The 16,330-nt window shown below is 38.4% G+C and overlaps 1 protein-coding gene across 2 annotated transcripts in view; it reads right to left on the bottom strand.

The window, feature by feature from the left end:
- Positions 1-16,330, bottom strand: part of FAR1 (fatty acyl-CoA reductase 1) — a 33,716-nt gene that overhangs the window by 6,053 nt on the left and 11,333 nt on the right. For both annotated transcript variants that reach the window (XM_058025718.1, XM_058025719.1), the window contains exons 3-10: positions 13,430-13,605; positions 11,912-12,091; positions 9,604-9,781; positions 9,012-9,056; positions 8,786-8,904; positions 8,244-8,311; positions 6,561-6,732; positions 278-407 (exon numbers count right to left, since the gene is read on the bottom strand). In XM_058025718.1, coding sequence (XP_057881701.1) covers positions 278-407; positions 6,561-6,732; positions 8,244-8,311; positions 8,786-8,904; positions 9,012-9,056; positions 9,604-9,781; positions 11,912-12,091; positions 13,430-13,605 — 1,068 coding nt within the window. The remainder of the gene's footprint in view (positions 1-277; positions 408-6,560; positions 6,733-8,243; positions 8,312-8,785; positions 8,905-9,011; positions 9,057-9,603; positions 9,782-11,911; positions 12,092-13,429; positions 13,606-16,330) is intronic.

Here is a 16,330-nt window from a genome sequence, read left to right as displayed (position 1 = left end):
AAATTTGGAGTAAAGTTAAACCTGGGAAGAAACAACTTTTCCTTCTTCCTCAACAAACTGTCATCCTCGTTTCACTTCTCCTTGCCCTCCTTCATCTCCTCGTGTCACTGATGTAGCTTTTCACACAGGCCTGGCACATGTGAAAGGATCTCCCAGGAACCTGCAGTGTGAGCTCCTCCCAGCTCAGCTGCACCTTCCATCAGCTCCTTATTCTATCTTGCACTGCTGAGCTGCTGCCCCCTCTCAGCCCCCATGGCCACAGCACACAGCCACTTGCCTTTTTGTCTTCAGGGCTAAGCTGGTTCATCAGCATGGTCATGTTCTCAGTGTTCCAGGTCCAAGAATTGCTGGTAAAGTACTCTAAAAACATCATGGACTTGTGAAGACGTGTTATCGTCTTCATCATCCTGCAACCCGAGGCATGGAGCAGACATGTTACAGGGGTAAAGGGTAGTTCCAACAAGGGAAATAGACAATAACATTTTGTACCCTCCAACCCCCTATCCCCAACCTCCAAAAATCCCATCTTGCCTAAAGCAAGATGTACCTAAAGCATATTATATTACATCAATAGGATATTTCTGCATAGTATTGAAGTGAACTTTGGCTGTTCAATCTCTGCATAAACCAGAAATTGTCACAGTCCTTTTTTTCCTAATCCTACTTCCCAGTGGAATTGTAAATTAACATTTTTTTTCTTTTTTATTAGGGGGAACAATATGTTGTCTTCTGCTGGTAACTCTTAGTTTGGGACAGGGAGATGGAACCCTTTTGCCTTCAGCACACTGGAATATTCAGCTGTACTCAAGAGTCTGACTTGACAGAAGTCTCAGATTGCACAGAGCACAATGTCTGTTCAGGACCTTCCCTTAAATAAGGGAGGAAGCTGCCCTGATCTTCCTGCACATTGTGCAAGACCACATCTCTGTAACAGAACAGAGGTTTTCATCATGGTTACTAAGAGATCAAGGCTTAAAACCACCAGCAGCAAAGGGCAGGAAAATATTTAAGGGCACAGACAGATCATAGCAGATCGTGTTCTATGCTACTTCAAAATATGCAGAAATACCTTCCATCATCCTTTATTATGCAGAGGAAGAAACTCTATAAAATCATCACTTGGAATACAGAAAATTATGTTATAAGGATCAATTTGGGCATGTTTCTCTTTGATCATACAATCCAAAGTGGGCAAAAAAAAAAAAGTAAGAGTCATCCAGCCTCTCACATGCAAAGCTTCCACATTTGTGACAAGAAAATTGTTTCAAGTGTCTCAGTGCTAGAGATGGCCACTCAATTTTAATAAGTACTAACTAGTACCACATGGCCTAATGCTATTAAATTCCTGCTTTGAGTGCTCAAGGTATTTCCATCTCACACAAATGGAAAACTGCTTCCAATTTGATCCTTATAGCAGGACATGGATCCTTTCAAGCACAACAGTAAGGGGGGAGGCAAAGAAAGCAGAACCCACTACTAACAGGAAATGGTTTTCTGAAGGTAGATTTTGCCAAGAAAGATGACAGAAGCAATAAAAACAAACTTATTTATTTTTCTCTGAAAGCTGCAATGCATTTGAATGCATCTTGATGCACTCATACTTGTTGAAGGGATTGTCCCAGAAACTCTTCTAAAGAGAGTATTTTGCATTGCATTAGTGTCCCTTACTAGCAGCTGGCATCTCAGTATCTAAAACATTAAAATTTCCTCTTTTTCTTCTCACAGAATGGAATAGAGCAACACAAATCACAGAGACTACTAAAAAATGTAATCTCTAAAGCACAAAAAGCATATCTTTTTTTAAATCTCTTAGAAATGTATCTACCAATTCAGAAATTACTTCAAGTGTTAGATCAGCAGCTGATTTTATTACTAAGCACCTCTAGGAGCTTTCAAACACCTGCTTAGATTTTCACCAGTTGGGCAAGGTGACACCAATGAGGACTGAGTTGAACTGGAGCTCCTCTGATGCAGAAATAATTGGGAATATTAACTCTGCATCCAAAACATATCCTGTGCAACCAAGACTACATTGAACCAAAAAAAAAGGGGATGTATGTTAGTTATGTCAAAAAATTAGGAAAATAACTCAAAACTTGGAAAGCAAAGATCTCACTGGTCAGATAAGCCAAAAAGACCTCAGAGCTTGGATAAAATTAGTGCCAAACAGCATTTAAGCCTTTTTGCAGAGCTCTGTCCACTGACAGTCTGAAGATTATTTAACCTGACTTGCCCTTTTGAACCTTCCCAGTCTGTGTCCTTATGCTAAGCTGGACAAGCAGCTGAATTTTAGAGCGCTTTGGCTGCTACTGTTCAAAAACCTTGTGCCTCTGCAAAATACTAACTGAGCAAATGAATATCTGATTAGATAAGTGCATATTTTGAACTTGTTTCTGGACACTGACATTGGTTTTCATTCTTTTCTTAACAAAAAAAAAAAAAACAACCCCTAAATTTAAACTAATGCAAAACTGCGCTGGGATTCTTTTTGCCTCTGCTCATGGATATGACTTTAGAGCTTAGCTAAGCTGATTACAGAAAAAAAAAAAAAAGCTTAAAAGAGGGTTTTTTTCCCTCCCTCTCTCCAACTCAAATTGGATTTAGCAGCTGACCATAGAACCAGCTGATTCAACTCATCAAGGAAAAATTTTTCTTTGTAGGGTTAATTTCTTTCTCTACCAGCCCAAAGAATCCAGTTCTGCACATTATCTCAGCTGCTTGATAAATGACAAAGCTGGAGGAAGTGGACCAAGTTTCTCTGTGACACTTTGCTGGTTTGCACTAAATCAACAGGAAACTACACTTCTCTTTGAGGGGAGGAAAAAGCAGCCTGGTGACATTGAGAGATGTCAGCAATGACTGCCCTTTAGTGGACACTGGTGTGGCTCTGGCAGACTAAGCTGGAACTGCAATGGCACCATGCTCCTCCTGTGAATGGCAACACACATGACTCAAAACCCAGCAGCAAGTCACACAATGGAACTTTCTCCCTCAAGTTCTGAAGGTTAGTTATTCCAAAGACAGCCATTGGACACAAGTCATAAATACCAACACCAAATATAACCAGTCAGTACAAGACCAAGCATTGCCTCACAGCTTCTTCATCAGTTGAAGACAGAAAAAAGCCAGCCCTGTGACCATCTCACAGACCTGAGCAGCCAGTCTGGGTGACTTGCGCCCAGATTCAAGGTACAATTTTGCCTCCTGCTTCTGCAGTCCTAACTGCCATCAAGACCAAGCACATTACAACAGTTTGAGAAGCACATCACAGGAATTAAAAGTTTAAGAGAGTTAATTCAATTAACCGTAAGTTAGGTGGGCTTGTTTCTGTATCAGACAATTCAAAGTAACCTGGCTTAAGGCTATAACTGCAATTTGAAGAAGTCTTGCACACAACTTATTGTCTCCATGTTAAAACAGTCCTGATGCCAAATACAGACTGATCCCTCAGTGGATCTACAGGCTGCCAGTCTGCAAGTCTGTGCAGAAGCATTACAGATAATTACTTTATTTTAAAGACTCCTCTAAAAAACACAGAACAAGCTTTTAGATTTGTCTTGGTTCAGATTTTCACCATGATGTAAATTTTGAACTGTAAGACACACTACTGAATTCTTGTCTTTCCAGCAGCTCTGTGGTTGCTTTAAGCACACAATTTAAGCACTGTCAAGGTATAAAAATGTATTGATCTATTTAACATGATTTGCTTCTAATTCATTTCTGGTTTGTAAGACAGTAATTACATGAAAGATGCTTCCAGTTTTAAGAAGATTTAAATTGAAATGACAAGATGTAAAAAGACCTAATTTCATATCTCACTCCATATATCAGCCACACCTTTCCTTTAGCTTTCTAAGAAACAGTAACAGAAGAATTGCTGCAGAAATCTCTGAACTACAACTTTAAATATTTCACATCACATGCTATTTTCTCAGAGCAACTGGGAAGATCTGCTTGGTGTGTACTTTTAAAGGCTTTAACATTTCAAATATACCAAACTGCTTTTAAAAAACACACAGTTCTGTCATGCTAAGCACTATGGAAAGCTACAGGAGCAAACTATGCCTTGTGTTAAAGATAACTAGACAACTAGTAAGCTCTGCTTTGCAACTAGGTATGTATGGCAAGCTACCAACAACACTACCTTTAAACTTCAATGCTAAGGTTTATTACCACTAGTTACATAATTGCACAATGCTAGAGCATTATTTAGTATAAAATATTAAATCTTCATTATGCCAGTCCTTTTTGTACATGTTCTTTCTATACAAATTTGGAAGAAATACTACATAGGTTATTTCTTCCTTCCCTTTCCTTACCTTTTAATACTATCAGAGAATCGTTTAATTCAAGAACCTTCAACTAGATGCAAAAACAGCAAAAATATTTCCATTTTATCAAAAACATTGCTTCCACAAGTGAGGTGCAAAAAATTGACTCCCCATTGCAGAAAGATTACAACAGATAAATGCTTTGAAAATAGGAAGATTTTTTGTTTTAATTTTTATTATTACTAACATAATCATTTAATTCTGAAGGATCATAGACCTGATCTATTTCTAGCTTCTTCCTTTTCTTCTACTTGATAAAATTTTTCATTTGATTGCAGTATAATATCCTGATGGTATGACAAGAGTGCAGTTAAACCTGCACAGTGATTTCATTACTTATTTTTCTTGTAGAGAGTTCAGTGTATTCAGCACAGAGAGGGCAAGCACCCACCCATGTAAAGGCAGGTCAGCAAAGTATTTGTATTTTCTTGTGCTCATTTTATTTCATTTTTACTATACTGTTGTTCTGGTAAATCACAGTGGAAAAGGTCACATTTTTAATTATGCCAGCCCTTCTTCATAGGAAACCCATCCAATCACTGTTATAGTAAGCTAAGTATGAATATTCATATCAGTAAACATCTCTTTTTTATTCTGTAAAGTATTAATGTCACCAATTGTACCAGTAGTGACAAAAGTCCTAAATTCCATCTTTAGACATCAAGTAAGAACTCTAGGAAAAGCAAAAACAAGAATCAACATTCAATTCATATGTTAGAATATAAAACCTAGGCTAAATATTCTAAACTGCATGATTATTCACAGCCTCATTTTACTCCCACTGGTCAAATACTCAGCAGACCAGCTGCCTTTCAAAGCCTGACAAGATTCTGGCAGCACTCCTTTCCAGCCATGCAGAAGACAGGACATTGGCATTTATAGCATAACTATTTTAATGAGGGATGAAGTTTTCATATCTGTCAGGGAATTTCTATCAATTTTTATTAAAAATAACTTTAAAAATGCAAGAGAACCCGGAAGCTAGGATGCTTTATATACAATACCTTCTTTAGAGTTGAAAGTCTTTAAACTTTTTAATGTGGGAAGATTATTGTACAGACTGCCACTGCTGCTGCTTTAAGAATTATACTGTTGCAGCTGAGAGGCTTTCCCCTACAAACCATTTACACAGCTCCTTTCTACTCATCCAGTGCTGTAAAGACAGACCTAGACTACAGGACAACAAATGAATACCATTTGTATCAATACACTGTCATGACAGTGGACGTTTTATAGTCTGAAGGCAAATGCTTATGAAAATGTAACACAAGAAATTAGTTAAGGCCATGTGGCTTTGCAAATCTGACACAAATTGTAGTGGTACCTTACATACCTTCTACATGATTTAGTTTAGCCTATTATTTTCACCACTTTAGTTAGCCAAATACTAGCCTAAATATTATAAACTGAATGGAATGTTGAGATGATACAAACCAACGTACCAGGTCGATTTGTATCATCTACAGGAATAATCTGCAAGGAAAAGACCAGTCCCCCATTCCATTTTCAGTTTATAAAAGCAACAACAACCTTAACACAAGCCACCTCCTAGAGTTTAATGACTGACTAGGATTCTGATCCAAGACATCCCCTGGACAGCATTGTTAGGCCAGTCATTAAACTCTTCAAAATGCAGCCACTGGATTCTTATTGCTTAGTTAGTAAACCTAGATAGTGCCCAGGCCATGTCTTCTTTACAAGTCTCCACCACCTTATGGGCAAGATATTTTTAGCCCTGTCCCTCTTACCATGGTTTCCGACCTGTCAACATGAGCAAAACATCAAAGAAGAATAACACTAAAAAGTTCTCTGCACACCGGCAGTAAAACAAGAGGGGGTTGCAGGAAAAATTAAAGGCAGGTTCTCTCGCTACTTTTTCTAGCGGATATTTCTTGTAATTCTTACTCATGATGCTTTCTGTAGGAAAAAATAAGGATCAACATATTTTTAGAATTTATTTTCCAAGAATAAACATCACTTCTATATCTTTTAATTTTCTTGACTACTCAAACCCCCAGACTATCCAAGATCTATCTCATTTTTGCTAGAAAGTTCAAAGCCACTTTGAATTCCAGGACCTGTTCTCAGGAAAAAAGGTTGAGTTTTAGTCACAAAACATTCAGGGGAAAAAAAAATACCAAAAAAGTTAAAATCAACACACAACACAGTGTAAGCATAGCTTCATTTAAAAGTCAGAGGAACAAACAAGGCAGAGCCAGTCAGCATTACCTTGGGCTTCTTCCAGTAATCCTGAGGTAGGTATCATAGAGGAATGCTGGGGCCTTATGGCTTACAGCAATCCAGTAATGATATAAAAGGTGATTGGAAGTTAGATTTACATTGGGCCGTCTGAAGGCCTGTTCGAGAGGGTTCCTCTTGAAAGTGGAAATTACATGGTATTCTGAGAAAGAAAAGTTGCACAACAGCTTCGATAATCACTATGTCAAATGCAATGCTTTTCTCAGTACATGACAGGGTACAGCATCAACAGGAGGGTCTTATTGAAATAACCACCATAACTCTTCTACAATGCACAGTTATAAGCTTTTAACTTAAAATACTCTTGAACTGGTTCTCATTATAATCAAGAGATGGTTTATGCCCTTATCTCCATATTTCACTGCAGCTTCTCTCTTTCTGTTCCCTACCTTAGAAGTTGGTAGTTTCAAACACTGACAACAATTTCAGTTTATAAAGCAAGTAAAGCTATTTAAATAGTTATCTACAGTTCATGAAGAGGGTTATTCTGATCACTTGTATAAAGAATTTTAGAACAGATTGAGGACTCTGCAGTCATCTGAAGTGATTTGAAATGATATTTTCAACCAATTTATCCAAATTTGGGCATTAAGAAAAAAGCAATTAGGGTGGGACTTCATGAGAAAGTTTTAACACCTGTAAATTCAGTACCTAACAGATATTGCAGGATCAGGGTTTTTAAAAGTTATGTGGAAATTCACCTCTCCTTTAAATCTCCTCTTATAACTTTATGCTGTTGTTTATAGACAGCACTTAAATACCTTGATTCACTTGGGATACAAGTGAAGTCAGCAATTCTCAAAGTTTAATTGAAGCAATAGTGTTTGCAACTACAAATCCACGTAAAATGGGCAAAAGCAAGTAAAATGGATTTAAGTATTGAGGTTAGCTGAAAGAAAAAAAATCATCTGAGTTTCAGAACTCAATCTCTAGGAAAACTGAAAACTAATAAAAGGTTTAACTATGCCAAACAGCCTGCATTGTTCTTTACAACATTCACTATTACAAAGCTGTTGGCCTGTGGGTTACATCTTAGTCAGGATATCTCAGAGTTGAAAACAAGTGGTCATATTGCCTTAAAGGCTACTCTTCCCTGTACATGAATTGTTCAAGTGTCATGCAACAATCTGAATATTAAAAAAGCCACCTCAACCAACAATCAGCTTAAGCCAAACACAAAGAGCTACACAAGGGCAAAACTATTACCAGACCTCTCAATTATGCAGATGTACAAAACATTTAATTGTGGGCTGCTTATTCATATGTTTATTCATATGTATTTATTGATGTTGGCATTCCAGCCAGCATCACTGCTGCTCCTCTGAGCAATGCTCCTCTCCACACACTACCTACACTCTGTGGATTAGGTCATGGCAGAAGCAAACAGAAAAATCAGTTCTCCCATAGTTTAAGTTAATAATGGAATAAGAGTAACAAAGAAAAATACCAATAAGAACTAAATGAAATGCTGCAGGGGGAGGGGGGGAAGAATTAACAGTGGAAGCTAATGAGAAAGCACAGTTCACTGCAAAATTGAGAGGTATGGCTAAAATACCAGTTTCAAAAATAAAAATGCATTATGGTTTACTGATTATAACCTGTTTGATTTTCTTTTTGTATTAAGGTTAATGAGAAAGAAGAAACATGGCCTACCAACTTCACTCCAGTGGAAAGGATTGGTGCCACCTGTTGTACAGTTATATACCATGACTTTTTTTGGTCTGGGGAAAAAGAAGATAAAAGAGCAAGTTAGAAGAAAAACAACCTTTTGAAAATACAAACAGAACAGATGCCCAAAATTATGCTTCCCCTCAACAGCATCATTTATATAAAGCAGAAAGCACAGTCTCATGGTGGATTCTTTGCTTTAGCATCTTCCAGTATTTTTCTCCTTCTTTAATTATCTTTTTTTATTATTATTTCAGAGAAGGCATCACCTACACTACTACAGCTAGTATTGATTACAAACAAGACCCAGGAGAGAATTTTCAGACATATCTTCATAATATCAGAAGGTGCTATCTTCCTCTGGCATAAGCAAGTTACCCTTTGAGACACTAAGGTGTCAGAACCTTAGATTGCTTTGTCCTGAGGGAACAGCAGGACACTGACAAGGATTTCAATACAAGACTGCTTTATTAAACACACAATATCATTTCCAAATATTCAGTACTCTCTTTTGTCACTATTTATACCTATTAATTGCAGAATACCAGGCTGCTGCAAGTGTGGTATTGACAACAGCATCTATTGGGACAAGATCTGCTAATGCATCGTTGGAAGCTCTCATCGTTCGAAGAATTCCTTTTCCTGCCTTGAAGAACAAAACAACAAAGAGAGACAGAAGACCCAGCAGTGAAACACATGAAGCTTTTCTGCCTCCCAAAAGGAGGGGGAAAATTAAGTATATTCATTACTTACAGCAATGAAGATACCACTAGGTCCATTGAAGTTATCAATCCAGCCCTATTAGGAAGGGAGAGAGGGAAAGGATTTGGTTAGAGCATACTGAAGTCAGCAGCTGCAAGTGAAAATCTGAGCAGTTTCTATATAGGTAAAGGGGTGGAGGAAAAGGAGACCAGAGAAAGATTTTTAATTCCATGTTGCTAAATTAAGTTTTTCCATAGCAAATTCTGATGATGTAACAAGTGCTATGACTCAGACAAGAGATCTACACGTAGGACACCATGGTTCTTCACAGAAAGATGTTTATCTACTTATTAGTGAATGAACTGCAATTACCCATAAAAATACTTTTATGTGCAAAGTATTCAAGTTTACAAGTCTTTTTAGACTAGCAACTCAGGTGTTTTTCACTTTAGAACCAAAATACATTCTTGCTCAGTTTTGACAGTATTTAGACTCATTATACTGTTATCAGTCATCCAGAAGCAACCAAGACACAACTTCATGGTCCAAGAGATTTTCGTCTACAAAGTTCACTGGATAAAGAGGCTCCCAGTGTATACTACAGTCTACAGCAAGATGGTCAGGTGACAGCTCAGGGACTTACAGGAAAAGGCTCCTTCCAGCTGGCACCAATGATGGACGGCCTTACAATGACAAGGTTTAAATTTGCACCTTCCTGCTGCACCACGGATTCAGCTAAGGCTTTTGTGTATGTGTAGGTATTAGGTCTTTTGCCTAACAGTTTAGGAGTAATATCATTGACTAGGTCATCATCCATCCACCTAAAGAAACAAAACAAGAATTAAGTGTAAATTACTGCATGCTGCTTCACTGGGGAGGTGGGGTGTGAAATGGTGTAGTTGCCATGACTATTTTTTCCTCATTTAAACAAAAACAGACACACACCTAAGCAAAAACAAATTTCTCAGAAAAATGAAGGCTTGCATGTTCAGTGTCCATCAAAAGAAGCATACTGGGATTTATTTTTTGCCCTGAGAATTCATTTGTAACACACCAACTACAAAGCAAGCAGTACACTCATTTACAATAATCCAAATTCTGCCAACCAAATTCTCAAAGATGGAATGCAGACACAGCAAATTAGTCTTTGGAACACAGGCTCACTGTATTATCTACAAAGTGATATCACTGCAAGGGAGTCCCAGCTGCATTACCAGCATCCCCTCCACCTTTGTGGTGGTGAGCAATCATATACCACCCCTGAAGCAAGCTGGTCAGTGTTTCTCCCTATAAATTAATCAAATCTTGCAATTTCATCTTGCTTCCCAGTACCTATTAAAATCCTAATAACCTTCAGTCATAGCACACAAATAAGCTGTGCCCCTGCAACTATTGCTGCTTTGGTGATCTTCACTGCAAAACAGGACTTGAATTTTATTTGCTTTTATTAGTCACAGAAATGGAATTTATTGTTTTTCACCAATGTCATGTTACAAAGTAGACACACATCAGACTCCTTTCATGATGTGAATATGGTAGGAAGAGGGGTAGTGAAGGCTAGGGATCACTCTTTTATAACTTCACAAAAGCCTCCCCTCAGGAGTTCTAAAGCACACACAGCTGTCTTAGCCCACAACAAACAGTTTAAGTTCCATTTGTCTCTTCACAAGTCAGATATTTAAAAATATGACTGTTTTGCAATCCCTCATTTTCTAAGTGTATTTAAAGTCAATGTTATAAGAAAGGGCTGGCTCAATGTGCATTCCAGGTGGTAGCTCACTTGGTTTTAATGTTAGCATTCTTCCACCTAAAATCACAAGTTAAAGTAGGTATTTTAATTTTTATTTAGTTTTTTTCAGTTTCGTATTTCTCTTCCAAGAGGTGATATTTTGTACAACAGGTAAGAATGAAGAGACTGATGTAGAGTTACATTACACTTATCCCACATTGTCACCTGTTTCAGAGTTTGACAGCTACTAAGTAAGACCTCAGGACAGTTAATATACACACAAAAAAATACCAAATGAGTCATTTTTCCAACCCATAATGCCCAATCCAAGACTTAAAGCTACAGAAAACAGATTTTTAATGTCTGGGCTCTCAGTATACCTAACAGAACCACTTCTACAATAAGTGATATTATTTGAGCATCTCAGTCTCCTCTTGCAATGGCATTTAGGTGGATGTAGTAGCGACAGCTGTTTAAGGCATCTCAGTTTTATCTTTTCCTTCACAGTGCTGGTACCAGCAGAAGTTATCAGCATCTCCTGATTCAGCCAATCATTCAGCTGAAAGACTGGCACTCTCAGCACAGAGGGGGCACCATGTGAGCATCCCTCTCCTTCAGTACCCCTCCACACCTAGCTCAGCCTAAAGAAACCATAAACCTTAACCCATGTCCCTTACAAAGAAAGGGAGTGTCAGACATGCTGCCAGATTTTTGGAACAGCATAAGATAACTCTTCATCTTTACAGCTCCTAACCATTTTTTGATACTTCAATTGTCACAGACATCTTTTCATAAAAATCCTTTCTTTAGGATTTTCCCTTCTGGGAAGCTGAGGCCCCAGAAAAAGAATGTAAACAATGGTTATCTGCTGCTGTGGAATGCAACAGGTGCACCTGGGATCGGCCCATGTTGGATGTGTATAGTTAATGGCCAATCAAGGACCGAGCTCTCTCTGGGACAGAATCAGAGAGAGCTCCTTTGTTATTCATTCCTTTTCTATTCTTAGCTTAGCTAGCCTTCTGAGAACTTTTCTCTCCATTCTTTTTAGCATAGTCATAATGTAATATATATCATAAAATAATAAATCAAGCCTTCTGAACATGAAGTCAACATTCTCGTCTCTCTCTTCATCCTGAAAACCCTTGTGACCACTGTGACATTCGATAGCAGGAAGAAAAAGGATACAGATTATCCAAGTAAATTCATAAAACATAACACATACTCAAGGGAATCTATCAGTTTCTTGGGATCCACGGGAGGTGGGTACACAACTTCCTCAATCTGTTTCCGATTGCAATAGGCATAGGCAGTGGAAACGTGTGTGAACACCTCCAGATTCTTCATTCGGTGTGCCAAGGACAGGAGCTGTTGTGTGGCAACCACATTTAACTGCACAGCATCCCTATTGATTCAATAGAAATGTCATTAGCAGAAAGCAAGACAAAAACAAGCAAAAAAGAAAATTCATTCCTAAATGCCTCATTGCTGGGTATATAAAGCATCCCTGAATTCTCCAACCAACCCCAAAAAAGCAGCATCGATACTGCCCTAATTTTCTGCTTAGAATAACATACCACAGTCCTAATCTAGAACACCTCCCAATGTTCAGAATAATGCTTCTTGCACCCTTTTCTTACCAACTTCCTTTGATTTCCTCAATCTAAATCCCAATTGTACGTTTTCCAAAAAACATAAAGGAAATTATGCAACAACAGCAAGCTTCCATAAGATGTACCTCTGAACTTCCAAGTTCGAGTTGAGAGAGGTCAACAACTTGGAGGCTTAGTGGGCCAGTAAGTTAGAGACTGGCATCTTCTTGTAGGATACCAAAAGGCTCCATGCAGGATGGAAGGAAGGGGAAAAAACAAGGCAAACCACCAAGAAGCACCCCTCCATTGCAGCTCCACCACTGCTCATTCCTGTGTTTAAGGACCCTAGAGCAGAGTAGGTGTATCTCTACAGCTCCCAGCAGATAACAGCTTGCTGACCAACTCCTATGATTATTTTATAGTTTACATCTTCTGTCCAGCCTACAGACTTGCTGTGGGCGCCAGCTTCCTTGTACACAGTGCACTATCAAGTTTCAAGAGTACAGCTAAGCAACACTTCAAAGTCTTTGCAAAAGAAGTGTTACATTAAAAACAACAACAAAATCTGTATTCCCCCAAACAATCACTGATTTCCAGAATGCTTTATCTCACATTATTACAGAAATGGGGGACAGGAAAGGAGCATTATCCCAAAGCAATTAACATCAACGGTAACTAATTAGTTTGCTACCTCTTTCAACAAGTCAAAGGAGCTCATAATCCCAGCTGTGTGCACCACTTTTTCCACTTCTTGTTTTCATCTCTCCCCCTGTGCATCTACTTCTCCCCACTTCTTCCAATGCAAACCTCTATTATTAATAAGGGACTTTTAAAAACCAGGAAGAAAAGCTGAGCTGTATTCTCCTGTTTTTCTTATCAGGTAAGAGAGAAAGCACTAGAACCTCCCACACACAACTTTTCTCACAAAACTCTACCCTCTGAAAATGTGCATTCCTTTTCTAACAAGGCAGACCAAAGGAATAGTTTCTGCTTACACCAGGAGGAATTACTAGAGAGAACAGTAGATGTAGCTACAGGTTATTTGTAGCCTTTCTACCCATATTTGCAACACTGGGCAGACACTTGATTCACCCCCTCCCTTTGAGCACCATTGGTTGATCAGACCAGGGTAAACAGAATATTAGACTCACCTTAGTGGTTCATTGAATCTGACTGTAGCAGCACAATGAAATATAATATTAATGCATTCTATAAGTTCTTCCTTGATTGATTTACTAAGATCCAGTTCAGGCTGTGAAAGTTCACTCGCAACTACTATTATTTTTTCTTTGAAGTCTGGTTGCTCTTCTCTCAATCTGTCAAAGAGCTGTCAAAAACAACAGGACTATAAACTCAGTGAAGGTAAGAGAAACAATTCCTTAAGTGAAGAAAAATACCACATTCTTTGTCTATGGCTCCTAACTTCTCGAGATCATCAGGAAGTTAGAACAGTGCATTAGCAATACCATAAGAACATGTTACAGACTTCTCATAAACAAAATTTTTTTCCCAACATAAGGAAAGGGAACAGTCTACCCACTTCCCAAGCTTGATAACAGCTACTCAAATTCTTATATGAGTCATGTTGGACTTTAGGTTTAGAAATCTTGCATTAAGATTTACAAATTTCAAGTGATTTAAGAAATGCTATGCCTAAATTATGCCAGTCTTGGAGAACCACATTAGAACATCTGATTGAGCTTTATCAAACATCTGATTGAGCTTTACCAATTCCCCCTGAAAAAAACCTCATCAAAATTATATTCCATCAAGAATTCTTCTCATAAATAGCTGTGTTCTAGCCAGGTGGCTTAACACACGGATCAAAATTCTTGCCTCATCTTATTTACACTCATTAGTATGCAAGTTTTCCTGAGCCACACAGCAGTGTGGCAATAAAACACCCTTGAAAGTTGCAGAAGAGCAGACCCTTCTTTACTGTCCAGGGGCCAATATCTTACAATTGCTTCAACACCAGTCAATTGTACTGTATTAAAATCATGGCAGGCAGCACTTTCTTTTTCCTGCCCAAGCATGTGGTTATACCAAATACAAACAGTCAAAGACATTTCCTTACAGAATGACGTTAAATAATTTTAAACTATAAATTAAGTCACCTAAAGGTGCAGTTTCACAGCACTTTAGGCAATATAAGCTTGCATTTCTACCACAGAGACTGGTCTCTAATTTCTTTATTCCTGTTGCTTCTCTGACACTGGCAAGAGCAAGAAGCCCCAGAGCTGTGTGACCTAAAAAAGGTCCAGCTTTTTTTTTTAGAGATGTTTATTCAGCCCAAACATGAGCTACTGCAACTCTTTGTGTGGCCACCTGAAGTAGCAGTGCTAATTTTACATGAGAACATGGTACATCTCCACTCTGAGGCCTGACTGCATTTTGCAAACATGAAGCTTCACTTTATAGGACAAAGCTGCCAAGACAGCATTTAAAGCCTCTGCAACTCTTATGGGTACAACAAACAGTTCTTACCTGAGGGCAGAAACTTTGTGTGATTTTAAAAAATAAGCCTACTATGGTTTTGGCTGGAATGATGGCACCTTCCCCTGGGTTGCTGAAGCAACTGCCTGTTAACCACATTTATGTGTGATATTGCCTTATAACAGAAATGCAGTACCATGGATGAGCGCTTCAAGAGCCAGTTTTTATTTTTCATACATCCATCACACCTGTTATACCTCTTTTCACAACCACAGTCATGGACTATTCCCACACACCCCTTAGTAGCACTGACACCAGGACTAAGGAGAAGAAATACCTTGACTGCATGCAATACATATGGCAAATCAGCAGAGGAATTAAGATACCTGAAGTCCAAAGAAAGTAGAAACCTCAACACTGTTTTGCTATTTGCAGCCCAGTTTATTTCACATTTATTTTATTTATTACCATGTTCACCCAATTAGACTTCAAACTCTTCAAGAAACAGAACATTGAAAGATCTTCAGAACACTTAATGAGTCCATCTAAACTGTGAAGAATTACTGGCAGTGCCACTGCAACTGGACAGCTTAAAATAATAGATCTTATTAAAGTTTTCATAGACTTTTTGGAAGAATCTTGATGACACTAAAGCCATTTAGACAATGGACTTTCAATCTTATCTAATCATTTGATAAAGACAGAACAAACATCTGGCCCTATTCTACATCTCTGCATAGATGAGCAACTCCATCCCTGCACGTTCCTGCCTCAAGCAGTAACTGCTTAACAGGACTTCTGCTGTGAACCTGCTCCAGCAATAAGGGCTCACCAAGACTCAAAGCACATCAGACTTTTATCTCAATGGGAGCTGGAACAGACTACAAGCAGACTTTGACTCAAATTTAGAAGCCTTTTACAACAGGTTTCCTAAAAGCCATACTGAGCCTTACAGCTTACCAAAGTTGAAATCAGTCCACACTAGTGCTACTTCTCTCTCTGCCCAAATATTCCCTACCTTTTTTTGGGTAATAGTGTATACAAAAAGTGGATTGAGAAATGTTTCCTTTTGCATCTCAGAGCTTAGTCTGGAGATCTTTTCTTTGTTTCAGGGCAGCGACAAACTGAAGGTTTTGTATAGAGAGAACATGCAACTGAATTTTAAGACAGAACCCCACTGTAACTCATTCTGGTTTATGACATTTCTCAAGACTACACGAAGATGCTTTTTGAGCAATGAGATACAGTTTTTTGACTGGTTACAGAAAACAATTAACTAGGGAACAGCCATTCTCATATCTGCTATCATCCCAGCTAGTCAGAGTTGTAGAAATCCACTGCTGTACTTTAAACAACTTACCTCTAAGTGCACATAGCTCCTTATTGATTCTCCTTTAGCACCTTCTAAGGACACAATTTCTACAGACTACATTGTATCTCAATGAAAAAATTAAAGTGCTGACACCTGTGTTTCATAAGAGAAAGGCCCAGATAGAAATAAGCAAACTCTGCTTTAGTAAAACTCATGCTAGAAATCTCTCCTCATCCTTCCCATCATGAACAGGATACTCTCTAAGGAGAAGAATGGGCAACAGAGATGGATAATTCTATACTTA

The sequence above is a fragment of the Melospiza georgiana genome, chromosome 6 (assembly GCF_028018845.1).
Source record: "Melospiza georgiana isolate bMelGeo1 chromosome 6, bMelGeo1.pri, whole genome shotgun sequence".
In the NCBI taxonomy this organism is placed as follows: Eukaryota; Metazoa; Chordata; class Aves; order Passeriformes; family Passerellidae; genus Melospiza; species Melospiza georgiana.
This window is presented reverse-complemented; position numbering and strand designations above follow the sequence as displayed.